The sequence below is a fragment of the Enhydra lutris genome, unplaced genomic scaffold (assembly GCF_002288905.1).
Source record: "Enhydra lutris kenyoni isolate GAN:26980312 unplaced genomic scaffold, ASM228890v2 scaffoldscaffold9, whole genome shotgun sequence".
Taxonomy (NCBI): Eukaryota; Metazoa; Chordata; class Mammalia; order Carnivora; family Mustelidae; genus Enhydra; species Enhydra lutris.
In genome coordinates, this window is record NW_019154093.1 from 10,167,789 (window position 1) to 10,181,961 (window position 14,173).

Here is a 14,173-nt window from a genome sequence, read left to right on the forward strand (position 1 = left end):
CAGGCAGGCACCCCTTTAGTTGCTTAATTCTGATCATAGGCTTCATCCCACACCTCATTTTTGCCAAGGACCTCTGGCTCTCTGAGTAAAGCCTAAGGCTCAGCTCAGAGGTTCACTGCCAGATCTCCATATGCCAACTATTGGCTTCACTCACTGTTTGTGTAAAGGATAGAAATAACTTTTACGTAAGTTTAACCATCTATATTGACCACATGGTTCAAAAGAGATTCAGAAATTTTAGTAGACTTTGTTGCTTTTCCTTCATAAAATCAGAAAATGACCATCACAAAGGGAGCAGAGTATTGCATGCCTTCAGAAATGCAGCTGCCTCTGTTGGACAGTTTCCTGGATTGCCCTTTGTACTTTCCTGGCTTAACAGTCACCAGGTGATTAGATGGCTTTTCTAAAAGCCAAGACGCTGTGGCCGGGAATATGGACCACTTTTCTCTCGTATTTTCCGTTTTGAGACTTGAAATACAGACGCATACTTTTGAGCTGGCTCCAGGGAGGCTCAGGTTTCCTTGGAAGTGCGCAGCAATAAAGCAGCCCAGGTGTTAGGGCGTGGGTCTCTGCTGCTGGCGTCTCCACCGCCCCGCCCCCCTTCCTCGATCATTGCCACCTCTAAAGTCTGCGAGCAGAGATTCTGGTGGGAGGATGGACCAAGACCTGATGTACGGGAGAAAGGAAAGAGAGAAGGTGCCTAGAGTTCACCCAATAACTTGGCCTCACAGAATGCCTTCGGACACCAGGAAAGTGCCGGGTTTAAGGGTAGAGTGTTCTTGGCGCGGAAGGGGCGCGCTAAAGGTGACATTGGAGGGACTAAGACAGCCCTTGGTGGTAGAGCTGGAGCCGAGAGCCATGCGTGCGGCCCGCCGCAGCCGGCGCCACCCCGCCGGCAGATAGGCCCCGAACAGCCCCTGCCAGAACCCGCTAGCTTGGGGAGGCGGGGGCGCCCCTCTGGGTTCGCTCGCCCTTGGGCTGGGCTCGGAGCCCAGCAGGTCCGGACGCAGCGGGGGCGGCAGGGGGTCGGGCTAGGGGGAGAAGGGCGGGGCTTTCCTTTGTCAGGGGATTTGCGCGGCGCGGCGGAGCCCGGCTCGGGTACCGCCCCCCTCCTCGCGCCCTCTCAGGGGGCGGGGCTCTCCCTCGGGCCCTGGGGCGCGGTGGGCGTGGGCTTGGTGAGCCGAGCGGCTGGCGCCCGGGCTCCCTGGTCCCGAACCGCGCGGAAGCGCCGCCCCTGCCGCCTCGGCCTCCAATCCTCTCCGCCACCCCCTCCCTCTCGGCTCGGGCAGCTCCTTTTCCCTGCCCCCGCCACGGCTCCGCCTCCGCCCTCCTCCCCTTGGCTCTCCGCGTTGCGCTCCCGGGCTTCCAGGGGGGCTGCCCGGGCGGGGCGGCGCGGCGGCGCGGCGCGGGGAAGGGGGAGGAGAGCCGCCCGCCAGCCTAGCACTTGCAGCGAGCGGCGGGCGAGCTGGCCGCTCTGTGCGAGGGAGGAGGGCTCGTCCCCGCCCGGCCCGAGCGGAGCCTTTTGTTCCCAGCCAGAAGTTTGCATGCCGGGACCGTGACAGCTGCGGGCGGGGAGGACGGCGGGGCCGTGGGGCCGGCGGTGGCGGAGAATAGAGGCGGCTGCTTGACATGCAGCCCACGGCGCGGCGGCTGCGGGCCGGGGACTGGCGGCGGCGGGGGAGGCGGCGCCCACAGCACGCGGGACTCAGCTGCCGGAGGGACAAACTAACTTCCTGAGCGCGGGACTGGAGGCCGGCGCGGCCCGGAGCCACCTGCCAACCTGCGGTGAGGCATCCCTGACCCTCGGGGCGCGCGGCATGGCGCGGGGGAGTGGGCCGTGCTGAGCGAGCCCTTGGACCGGCCCTCGGCCGCTGCTGCAGCCTGCTGGGCTCCACTCGCCTTGTTTTGTGGACACAGCGCAGGGCTCTTCTGGGAGCCACAACAATGCCATGATGTTTTGGAGACAGGAAGCCCCAAGCTGGCCCCGAATGAAGGACTTCCTGTGTTTAAAGTTGCAGGAATATCCGCCGACCAGCCCAGTTCAAATGCAAACACCCGAAGTAGGGAGGACGAATGGCTAATTCAGACCAGCTGGACTCTCCAGGACTGGAACTGAGGATAAAATGAAAGCAATTCTTAGGAGCTTGGGCTATACTTGAAGACTGAGGAGGCTGTGCCATTGTTATTAAAGGACACAATTGGTATAACGCTTCTTCCAACTCTGGGTGAGAAGTGAGTGGAACTAGATTCTGAATAAGACTTGTCAATATCAAATGGGGTTTTTTTGTTGTTTTTTTACTGACTGAATTAGAGCAGTGCTCTTAAAAGACACATACTCAAAAGAAGCCATACAAGGAATTATTTTATGGTTGTTGACTAAATTATACCACTTAACTGTCTGCAGCTATGAGACTGTTAGCCTGTAAGGAAAAAGCTGTTTCTCTTAGAGCTTCTCCCAGTATGGTTTCAGAGTTGGACTTACAGACTTTTCTGGAGGGCAGATCCAATTGGTGGTCCCCAGTTGTGAACATGTAAAAGGATTTTTAACTTATGCAGAATGCATTTTTGGGTAACCGGTGAAAAACTTTTAAAAGGTTGATGTTTCATCTTGATTGAAAAAGTATGGGTAAGCCACTCAGCAGGCCAGACTGTTTAAGGCAGAACCCCACCTGCCTGGGGAAAGGAGAGGAAGAGGATGGCTATATAGAAGATTGTTATGTTCCACAGCGATCTATATATGATACAATGAGGATAAATGAACAAATTGACCAGGGGTCAAAGCTCAACCAGACATCAAAAAGCACCATGGAAAAGATGGAAGGAAGTACTATATCCAGCAACGGTACATTAGGAGCAGCATCTAATGTTTTTGAATCTAGAGCCCCAGAAGGCAAAAAGCTAGATGAGAGAATAATATTTGATGCACTAAAGTTAAGCAGTGATGTACAGAAGTCAGCACCTGTGCCACCCAGAAGGCGACCAAATGCAGAACGCAAAGACAATGTTAACCGGAGATCGTGGAAGTCCTTCATGCCACCCAATTTCCCAGAATTTGCAGAAAGGATAGAAGCTTCTCTCAGTGAGGTTTCAGAAGCTGGGGCTTCAAATCCTTCCTTGCAAGAGAAGAAGGAATCCAATTCTGCATTAACAGAAAGTTCTGGTCATTTGGACCACAGGGAACCTCAGTCAGGGTCAGTGACTCTGGAACATGTGTCCAAATCCGTAGATATTCCAGAAGCGCAGGATGTGAAAAATTTAAGCAGCGAGTGCCAGGACTTCAGATCGCAGCCGCACAGTGAGCGCTCTCCCTGTGAATTCCAGCCTCTACAATCAGAAGCTGCAGCAGCAAGTGGTAACACAGATGTAATGCAGGAACACAGATTCTCAAGTGCAACCTGGCCCAGAGCCATGAAAAGTTTAGCTAAGGGAGGCTTCAGCGAGAAGCAGCACCCCCTTGGGGACGCAGCCTGCACTGTGGAAATGCCACCTCTCTCCCCTTGCCTGAGTGAAGAGCTGCTGGATCCAGAATTGCATATTCTCATAACTCCCAGCCTGAGAGAGAAAACAGAGTCTGAGCTAAAGTTTGAGGAGGATGAGCGATGGATCATGATGGAGGCTGAAGAGGAGTGGGAGGAAGAGAAACTGTCAGAAAGAGGAAAGATTTTTCTAACGGCAGATGAGAAAAAGAACAGCCTGGCTGATATTTTTGAAGAAAGGGAACAAGCAAACACTGTAGCAGTGGCAGAGGATGGGGCAGATTGCTCAGCTGCTGTCTTGAGAACTTTTGACCACCTAGCTCTTGGTCAGATTTGTTGCTTTGATGACCCACAGTCAGCTAAGAACCATTCGGCTTCTGTTCTCGAGGATACACCTCTGGGTTACAGTTGTGTTCTCACAGGTGAGAGTGCTGTAGGGGAGCTGACAAGCAGAACTGTTCAGGGGCTGGAGGGTCTGGTTTCCGACCTAGAATGTACTGTTGGTCCTGTTGATTCAGAGCAGCTCTCTGACACAGATTCAGTGCAGATGTTTCTCGAACTTGAAAAGGCGTGTTTATGTGAAGAAGGAGTAACTCCTCTAGCTGAGCTGGAGAGTCAAGCCTCTTCTGAAGGGCTGGCCCCATCCCAGGATGCAGAAAATGCACTTGTAATTAGTCATTTTCCAGGGGCTGCCTTAGGAGAAGAACACTTAGGCCTTTTAAATGTAAGGGTAAAAGACTCTGATACTGGATTGGATTGTGAATATTTTAATGCCCTGGATTCTTCTCAGGTGCCTAATGCTGTGGAACTTATTGTCTACTCTGACACCAGGAGAGGAGACACTTCCACGGTTAGTGAGGAGGAGCGTGAAAAAGTGCCTTCTAGCCCCGAGACTGCAGGGGAATTTAAGTTCAGACACCCAGCTGATCTGGAGTCACTGGGAAAGCTGGACCCAGGAGGACTGCCCAACTCTGATCATAGGGCTTCCCAGGAAGACAACTTATCAGGCTTTGTAGCTGAGCTGGCCAAAGAAAATGGCAGTTTGTCCCAGGTAGACTGCAGTCACTCTGAGGGGAATGTTGAAGAGTGTGTCGAGAGGGTCCCCTTCAGTTTTGCTTTTAGCTATGAACTAACAGATGTTACCTCAGGACCTGAAGTAGAGGTGTTCTCATGTGATTCACATTTACTAACAGATGAGATTCACTTGGAAAGTGAGAAAGGAGCTATTAATCAAGAAACTAACAGTCTGACTTCCTTGGGAAACGTGGATGTTTGTGAATTGTCCAAGGAGAAAGTTTGTGATGAGGATGGGGAGGGCCAAGAGCTGGGTTACTCGGCCAAGCTTTTGGAGGACCAAGCCCCAGCGCATTTTCACAGAGCCTTCCCAGAGCAGATCTTCCAGGATCTCCAGAGGAAGTCTGCAGAGTCAGATACTCTGAATCTGCCCCTGCTGGTTGGTGGACAGAGACATAGCAGAGATGGAGTGGAAGTTATAAACGATACAGAGCCCACACTGGATGTGGCGTCATCGGAGGGCGGGGAGACAGAAATGAGAGATACAGAATCATTACCGAGTATTCTTCTGGAGGAACAAGTTACCAAGGCTAGTAGTACGGAACCAGCTTTGGAGGGATGGATAAGCCTCCCACAGAAGCCTGCTGCAGCTGCTGCAGTGCCCACTACAGAAGATGCCCTAGATGCTGCAGTGCTCGTCCCAGAGGAGGATGTCCCGGTTGCTGCAGCAGCACCTGTCCCAGAGAGAGCTGCTGTAGCTGCTGCAGTGCCTTTCCCAGAGGCAGACATAGCAATTGCTTCGGTGGCCGCCATTGAGGCACATGTCCCAGTTGCTTCAGTGGTCGCTGGAGAGAAGGCTATCCTGGCTGCTGCCCCAGCTGTTGCAGTGCCTGCTTCTGAAGGGACTGTTGCAGTTGCTGCAGTGGCCATCATGGAGGAGGATGCAGCAGCTGTTGCAGAGCCCTTCCCAGGGGGGACTGCTTCAGCTGCTGCAGGGCCCACCACAAGGGATGACATCCCAGAGGGATCTGTTACCCCAGCTGCTGCAGTGCCCACCCCGGAGGAGCCTATCCCCCCAGCTGTTAGAGAACCCACCCCAGAGGAGCCTATCCCCCCAGCTGTTAGAGCACCCACCCCGGAGGAGCCTACAGCCCCAGGTGTTAGAGCGCCCACCCCGGAGGAACCTATCACCCCAGCTGTTAGAGTGCCCACCCTGGAGGAGCCTACAGCCCCAGGTGTTAGAGTGCCCACCCTGGAGGAGCCTACAGCCCCAGCTGTTGGAGCGCCCACCCCGGAGGAGCCTATCCCCACAGCTGTTAGAGTGCCCACCCTGGAGGAGCCTATCCCACCAGCTGTTAGAGCGCCCACCCCAGAGGAGCCTATCCCCGAAGGTGTTAGAGCACCCACCCCGGAGGAGCCTACAGCCCCAGGTGTTAGAGCGCCCACCCCGGAGGAGCCTATGCCCCCAGGTGTTAGAGCGCCCGCCCCAGAGGAGCCTGCAGCCCCAGCTGTTAGAGCACCCACCCCAGAGGAGCCTATCCCCCCAGCTGATAGAGTGCCTGCTATGGAGGAAGTGTTCCCTGCTGATGTACCCTTCCTGGGAGATACTGCCCACACTGATTCAGTGCCCATCTCAGAAGAAGGAACTCCTGTTCTAGAGGAGGCTTCCCCCGCTAATATGTGGATCAAGGAGGACCTTGATTCCCCAGGATTTGGAATAAAAGAGGTGACTGGCACAGTGCTGCATGGGAAAGTGCCTCTGGCTACAACTGATGAATTAAATTCAAATGAGGTAATTGTTGCTCATTTCGTTGGGAAAGGATCTGGGGAGTAAAGTGATATTTGCAAGTTCTCTCTGACTTAATAGTGATCAAAAAGGACACAGATAGTCCTTTCTTTGGTTCTCTTTGGGGCACTAGGCTTTTCTGGTCTTACTATTGCAATTATGGGGAAAATACGTCTTATTTGGTGAAAAACTTTACAATTCGTACTCTGTTGGTTTTTGTTTTTGTTTTGTTTTGTTTTGTTTTTTCTTTTGTTCAGTGATAAGCCACGCCCAAAGAAAACAGGGCTGTAAATAGTTGTTGGTTTACATTTTGGAAAAGGTTATTAGCAGGAAAGGGTGATTCTGCTTTTGAAAATGGCAGTGACCATGTTCTGTCCTAAATCTCCTCTTTAATAGGTGATGTCAGCACTGAGGTTGGGTCTCAGAGAGAGAACTGGGATACTTCTTTGCACTTGGCAAGTTAGTTAGATGTCCTGAATCTCCAGTTTGCTCATTTATTAAGGCAAAATCCTGTGAGGATAATGAAATAACCCATGGAAAACACCAAGTGTGTAAGATTTCAGTCACTGTCAATACCCTCTCCATTTCTCTTCCACAGAGCTGTGTTGGTTAGTTGAAAGAATTCATAAGAGCAGGCTCGGCGAAAGCAATATCTAGAAGTATGAATAGCAGCTTTTAAATACAAATGTGTGTTTCTTTCTTTTTTTTTTTTTTTAAAGATTTTATTTATTTATTTGAAACAGAGAGAGAGAGATCACAAGTAGGCAGAGAGGCAGGCATAGAGAGAGAGGAGAAAGCAGGCTCCCCGCTGAGCAGAGAGCCCGATGCGGGCCTCGATCCCAGGACCCTGAGATCATGACCTGAGCCGAAGGCAGAGGCTTAACCCACTGAGCCACCCAGGCGCCCACAAATGTGTGTTTCTTAAAGCCAGAATAAGGTGTAATAATGTTTATGAAAAGAGATTTTAGCCATCTCGTCAAACGTAGTATCCTGAAGCAAGTCACTCTTTTTTTCCTGGACCTCTTGTTTCCTAATCCATATAATAAGGGAATTAGATTAAATGTCCTCCTGCCTTTCTCGTAACTTCAGGATTCTGAGATTCTTAATGTTAGAGAATGGAATGTGTTAGGAAACTGATGGGAACGGTGTTCACATCCTTGAGCACTCCTAGTCAAAGACATTTAAGATTGGCTACTTTCTACAGTTCACTGCCCCAGTGTCATTTGGTCAGTGATAGGGAATGAAGCTGGTAGAAGTTTCATCTAATACAGTCGGGGATTACTGAGTACACAGGTGGTTTTGATTTTATACCATCCCTAAGGCCCATAACAGTGCCTTCCTTGTGGTAGGCATTCACTGTTGACTGATGGAGTGAATGTCAGTCTCCTGAATATCCATGGTTGCTACAGAGAGATGGGTTCTCACATCCACCTCATGCCAGAGCCTTTCTGGGAAGCCTTCTTGGCTAAAGCACCAATTAAACCTGCAGCTACCAGCAATGAAAAGTCATTTTGATTACAGGCCACAAGCTTCCAACTTAGCTGTAAGTTCTACTGTTTAGCTGAGTGGTGGTGGTGTCACCTTGGGCTTCACCAGATATTTTGTAATGTAGCATCCCATCAAGCTATAATGCATCACCTTTCAGATTGGAATGATTCCATTTTCTGAGTTTTACTGAATTTGGGAGTGACACTGGGATCCCAGAAGTCACAGCCATTTTTGATTATACAGAATACTTTTAGTATAAAGCCTGCAGCATAATCAATGAAATATAGGGATTAAATTTGTAAGGAGCTGATCAAATCTGCATAAAGGAAAAATTCAGAGGAATCCCTAATATCAGTCTCAGATCTGTTTCCTCATCTATAAAATTAATAAATGGCACTAGGTAATTTCTGAGGGTCCCTTCAGCTATAGGAGGTAATCATTTTATGAAATACTACCTGATAAAATGGCAGGAGAAGGCAGTGGTGGGTTGCAAGGTTGTCCATCATCTTTGAAGTATGGTTACGTTATGGAATATCTGGAGGTAAGCTGATGTCTGCATTTGTGTACAAAAAAAGAAATCTAAGACATTGCCCCAGCCAGGACGTTAACCAATAAGAAATATTTTGAAATTTCAAAATATTTTGAAAATATTTATTGAAACAAAATATGTATCATTATAGAGGTAACATGAGTGTACAGATTTTGCTAAACTAGTGAAATATTATTGAGAGAAAAAGTTTTTCCAAGATGAGAGCTGTATGGATTTCATTTCTTCCTAAAGGGTTCCTAGAGGAAACTGAAGCTGTCCTTTTAATACATAAACACTTAGAACTCAGCAAGTGATCATACCTGAAATGCAATTTAGATTTTGTGTGTCTGTGCATATATGCAAATACACACATGTATACATGATTAAAATAGACATAAATTTTCTCTTTTTTTCAAGATTTTATTTGAGAGAGAGAGAGCACATGCACTTGCTCATAAGCACATGGAGTGGGGTGGGCAGAGGGAGAAGCGGACTCCCTGCTGAGCAGGGAACTGGACACTGGGGGCCTGGGCACCATCCCAGGACCCTGGGATCATGGCCAAAGGCAGCCACTTAACTGACTGGGCCACCCAGGCGTCCAAAGGCCTAATAAATTTTCTAATAGCATTAGCGAGCAATTGATAGAAGAACCAAAATGCTAGAACTTAATCTGCTATCCCTTTAGTGGGATCCTAGGCCCACTGAGAGAACAATCTGTGGTTATTTAAACCCTCTTCTCTTTTGCAGATTTCCTCAGTCTTATTTCCAGACACTAGTTCAACGGAAGACAAAAAATCTTGTATAAAATTAGGGGTTCTATAAAATTCAAAATTTATAAGAAAGTCTTTTAAAAAGCAAAAATTGGGGAGCCCTACAATCTTAGCTCAGTGTTTGAATGCTCAACTGATCAGCAGAACCTTCCTAAATTTGTTTGCCTTGCCTAATACCATTTCTATAAAAGTATTCATTCATTCACTGGATAAATACTTATTGCATACCTACTCTGTGCCAGGTATTGGGGCTCCTGCAGTGAATAGGATTGGCATAGTCCTTGCCCTTGTGGAACTTACATTGTATTAGCAGAGGCAGATATTAAGCAAAAAGGACACAAATATAGGAGCACCTGGCTGGCTCAGAAGACCATGTGACTTTTTTTTTTTTTTTTTAGGATTTATTTATTTCAGAGGGAGAGAGAATCTCAAGCACACCCCATGCTGTTTGTGGAGCCCCACACAGGGCTCAATCCTATGACCATGAGATCACGATCTGAGTCAAAACCAAGAAAGAAAGAAGGATTTTAATGATTTCATTTACATTTTTATTTTTTTATTTTATATTTTTAAAAGGTTTTATTTATTTATTTGACAGAGAGAGCACAAGCAGGGGGAGAGGCAGGCAGAGGGAGGAGCAGGCTCCCTGCTGAGCAAGGAGCCTGATGCAGACTCGATCCCAGGACTTTGGGGTCATGACCTGAGCCAAAGGCAGACACTTAACCAACTGAGCCACCCAGGCGCCCCTCATTTACATTTTTAAAACATTACTCTCAGCCTAACTATAGAGAAAACAACCCTACCTAGACAGTAAACATTCTCAACACTGGCTGGAGTTTATAAATCTGAGGTTTATTTTGCCTTACATTTTATTAATTTGTCTTAGGATTGGCATGAGATAGAGAAAACACTGAATGGTTTGCAAAAAAAAAATAAAAATAAACACATACACGAAGAAATCATACTGGCTGCTATTTGTGGAGCGCATTAACGGGAATTAAGGACAGAGTAGCGAGGCTGCTAGGTTATTGCAGTTGTCTAGGTGGCTTGGACTAGAGAGGCGTCAGTGGATTTGAAGACCAGTTGGTTAGACTCAAGATATATTTTGGAGGCAGAATCAATAAGACCTGATAATGACTTTATGTAGGAAGGGAAGGAGAAGGAAAGGGAGTTCTCAAGGTTTGCTTCTAGGTTCTAGTTTGTACAACTGAGTGGATGGGAGCAGTAGTAAATTATTGATTTAGGAAGAACAGGTTTGGGGGAAGAGGAAAGGAGGAGGTACTGTTCAGTTGTGGAATGGTTAGGTTTTTGAGGTACCCATGATTCATTTGTATGGCAATATTAAGAAAATATTTGGATGTACAGATGCACACACATATATATTTGTACACACATACACAAACATACCATAAACATCATGGTTAATATTTAAAGCCACAGGAATAGATAGAATTGCCAAGAAGAAAACCCAAGACTGACATCTTCCCCTGACCCCCATCTCCCAAAGATGAACATTTGGAGGTCTAGAAGAAAAGGAGGGAGAGAGCAAAGGAGATAAAAAATGGATCAGGCAGGATGAAAATTGGGAGAATGTGGTATTAGCAAAGACTAAAGTGTTTTAAGGGGTGCCTGGGTGGCTAAGTTGGTTAGGCAACTGCCTTCGGCCCAGGTCATGATCCTGGAGTCCTGGGATTGAGTCCCACATTGGGCTCCCAGTTCCACGGGGAGTCTGCTTCTCCCTCTGACCTCTCCCCTTTCATGCCCTCTCTCACCGTCTCTCAAATAAATAAAATCTTAAAAAAAAAAAAAAAAAGAAGAAGAAGAAGAAGTTCTTTAGGGGGTGCCTGTTTGGCACAGTGGGTTAAGCCTTTGCATTCAGCTCAGGTCATGATCTCAGGGTCTTGGGATCGAACCCTGCTTCAGGATCTCTGCTCCCCACTCTCTCTGCCTGCCTCTCTGCCTCCTTGTGATCTCTGTCTGTCAAACAAGTAAATAATAAATCTTTTTTTTTTTTTTTTTTTAAGGGGGTGCCTGGGTGGCTCAGTGGGTTAAAGCCTCTGCCTTCGGCTCAGGTCATGATCTCAGGGTCCTGGGATCGAGCCCCACATCGGGCTCTCTGCTCAGCAGGGAGCCTGCTTCTTCCCTCTCTCTCTGCCTGCTTCTCTGCCTACTCGTGATCTCTCTATCAAATAAATAAACTAAAAAAAAAAAAAAAAAAGCTCTTTGGGAAATTTTCTGTTTTATGTCCCAGTTGCATCTTACACTCTTGCAATAATTTTTACTAGTGTTTTGCTCTGGGAAATGTCTGCCAGCTCTGGTTGGTTAATAACATGGCACAGCCCCATTGAAATACTGAGGAGTAGGAATTTTAATGCATCTGAAAGCACTGATTTTGCAGAACAGCTTTATTTGGGAGTTGAGAGAAGGGAGCAAGTATTTTCAAATGTACTTTCTATAACATTCTGTTCACTTGTGTTCAAAGTAAATATTTAGATAGTGTTTATTTAGAAGTACTATCATAGATTCTCAAACTTCTGGACAAAAGATGAGACATATACCCATTCCCTGTCAACTCAATCCATGGAATGGAGGTTGGGAAACAAAAGAAGGAATCTCTAATGCTTCCATAGGAAATGTTCATTGACAAAGTAAATGCAGATTTTTTAAAAGAATTACCTCTGTTATATGAAAGAGATTACTAAGTTATTTGAATGTATTTTACTTTTCTGTGTCATGTATATCACTAGCCAGTAGAGTTTCTTGCCAAGATGGAGATATTCCCTATCTGTACTGCCCAGTACAATAGGCACTTAACCACATACAGCTGTTGACCACACGAAATGTGGCTTAGTGTGGTTGAGGAACTGAATTTTAGTTAAATAACCTCATATTGGACAGCACAGAAGGAATTTAAATGTTAAGTATGACACAAGATTTGCTTACTGGATAAAAGTGGGCTCTTCAGTGTGAACTTGATGTGTCTTCCCTCCTCACCTTTGGTTTTCTTTCTTTGCCTTTCCAATCCCCACACCCTACCACCACTACCACCACCGTTTTGTTGTACCTAAGCAACTTAAAACATCGGAGTTGTTTTTTTTACCCCCTCTGCTTTGATTTTTCTGCAGTGAAAACATCTTTAGTAGAAAATGGAATCATAGCACTTGCTTTTTCCAGGAATCATGTTGTTGGGGCAACAGTCATTTTTAGCTGAACCGCCTTGTAGTGTTGCCTAACAAAATATGGTGTAATCAAATTATAGTATAAAATGAAGCTCCCTGGTAATTACCTTTGAAACCTTCCTTTTTTCATGTTCCCTGGGGCTTTTCCTCCCTGGTGAGTCACTTATCCAGCCATAGCCCATTCTCTCAAGAATCCGTTTCCTAATCCAAGTGTAATCTGTAGTCTCATATAGGCCAAAATTAATCCTAACCCGAGTTTATGTTTTTCTTTTACATTTTTGTTTTCTTCCATTTTTTGTCCTTCTTTGGCTTTAGTTGACTCACCTGTGTCACTAAAACTGAAGGAACATTTTATAGAAGAAAAGAGAATGGCAATAGATCCAGATTGGATCTATAAAATGTGTGGAATGTGGCTGATTTTATCCTCTGATAATTGATAATTGAGAGAAGTCTGATCTTTGAGATAATTATCTGTTTCATTCTTTTCCTTAATACTATTAATGTGTCAAAGTATCATTTTCTTTTTACTCTGTTTCCTTTCTAAGTCATAATGGAGCTTATGAACTTCAGTAGAAAGAAACATGCGTTGTTACACTTCTTCACATTGTTTTAAAATTCCATTGTTTAATGATGAACATGGATATTCAGTATTATAATTTTAAGAATGCTTTATGTATATCTGCATCTCAGAGTATGTGTCTGAAGTTGGTGAGGACATTTCCCAGTATTACTGGCCCATTTCCCTTTGTAATCTCAGGAATACTGCTCCAAGATTATTAGCGGTGTGTGGTCTGTGGCCCTGGACCAGAATGGAATTAAATGACCACAGGGGGATTAAACTATGAGGTTGGCATTTTTCACAACATTAATAATGTTTTGGCTAATTGAGTTATTGTTCCTAGTCAAAGAAGAGCATTGCATGTATCAGTGGTATGTTAAAGCTGTTCCCCAAGGTATTTTTAATCTTAAATACTGGTCATTTGATATTCTTCCCTTTTAGGATTGATATACATCACACTTTTATGATATCTTCAGACTGATGCTTCTCTATTCCCTATAGCTTTTTGCATTAAAAATTAAGCAAGCAGAAACCAACCAACCAACCACGAGTCATTGGCTAAAAGACCTAAGTAGTGCCATAACTCTCTGTAATTACTTGTCCGTAGGAGGATGTACTGAAATATGAAACCACATGTTTCTTTGATAGTTCCCTGTACAAATGGCTTGTTTTCTCTCTTTTTTTTTTTCTTGCCCCTCTTTTGTTAAATATAAATCTCCCAAGAATGACCAGTCATTGTGTGGTGTAGAGGTTCTGATTGCTGCCTTTAGATTAAATCTTTGACTTGCAATTATCTAGATGTTTCAGAAAGAACAGGTGGATCCCCTTCAAATGAAGCTACAGCAGGTGAATGGACTCGGCCAGGGGTTGATTCAGAGTGCGGGGAAAAACTGTGACGTGCAGGGTTTGGAACATGACATGGAGGAGATCAATGCTCGATGGAACACACTGAACAAAAAGGCGAGTGGCCAGTGGGGGGTAACTAGTGCCCTGGGAATGGGGAGCTTAGAAAAGGCACATCTCAAGCTGAGGTTTCCCTGCAATCTGAATGCAAATACAAATTTAGCAGTTGCAATCTGGAGTTACGGGGTGGGGGGGGCGGCAATCATTTAAAAAGCTCTCTGCTTCCTCCTAACGAGGCCCCACATCTGTGATACAGGTTGCACAAAGAATTGCACAACTGCAGGAGGCTTTGTTGCATTGTGGGAAGTTTCAAGATGCCTTGGAGCCGTTGCTCAGCTGGTTGGCGGACACTGAGGAGCTCATAGCCAATCAGAAGCCTCCATCTGCCGAGTATAAAGTGGTGAAAGCACAGATCCAAGAACAGAAGGTAAGCGAGAATGTTGGGAGGGTGAACTGGAACAGCCGTGGG

The 14,173-nt window shown here is 46.4% G+C and overlaps 1 protein-coding gene across 5 annotated transcripts in view; it reads left to right on the forward strand.

Moving 5' to 3' along the window:
* LOC111143713 (microtubule-actin crosslinking factor 1) overlaps positions 1-14,173 on the forward strand; it is a 349,979-nt gene that overhangs the window by 281,239 nt on the left and 54,567 nt on the right. For all 5 annotated transcript variants that reach the window (XM_022497542.1, XM_022497538.1, XM_022497540.1 and 2 more), the window contains 2 exons: positions 13,600-13,761; positions 13,961-14,131. In XM_022497542.1, coding sequence (XP_022353250.1) covers positions 13,600-13,761; positions 13,961-14,131 — 333 coding nt within the window. The remainder of the gene's footprint in view (positions 1-13,599; positions 13,762-13,960; positions 14,132-14,173) is intronic.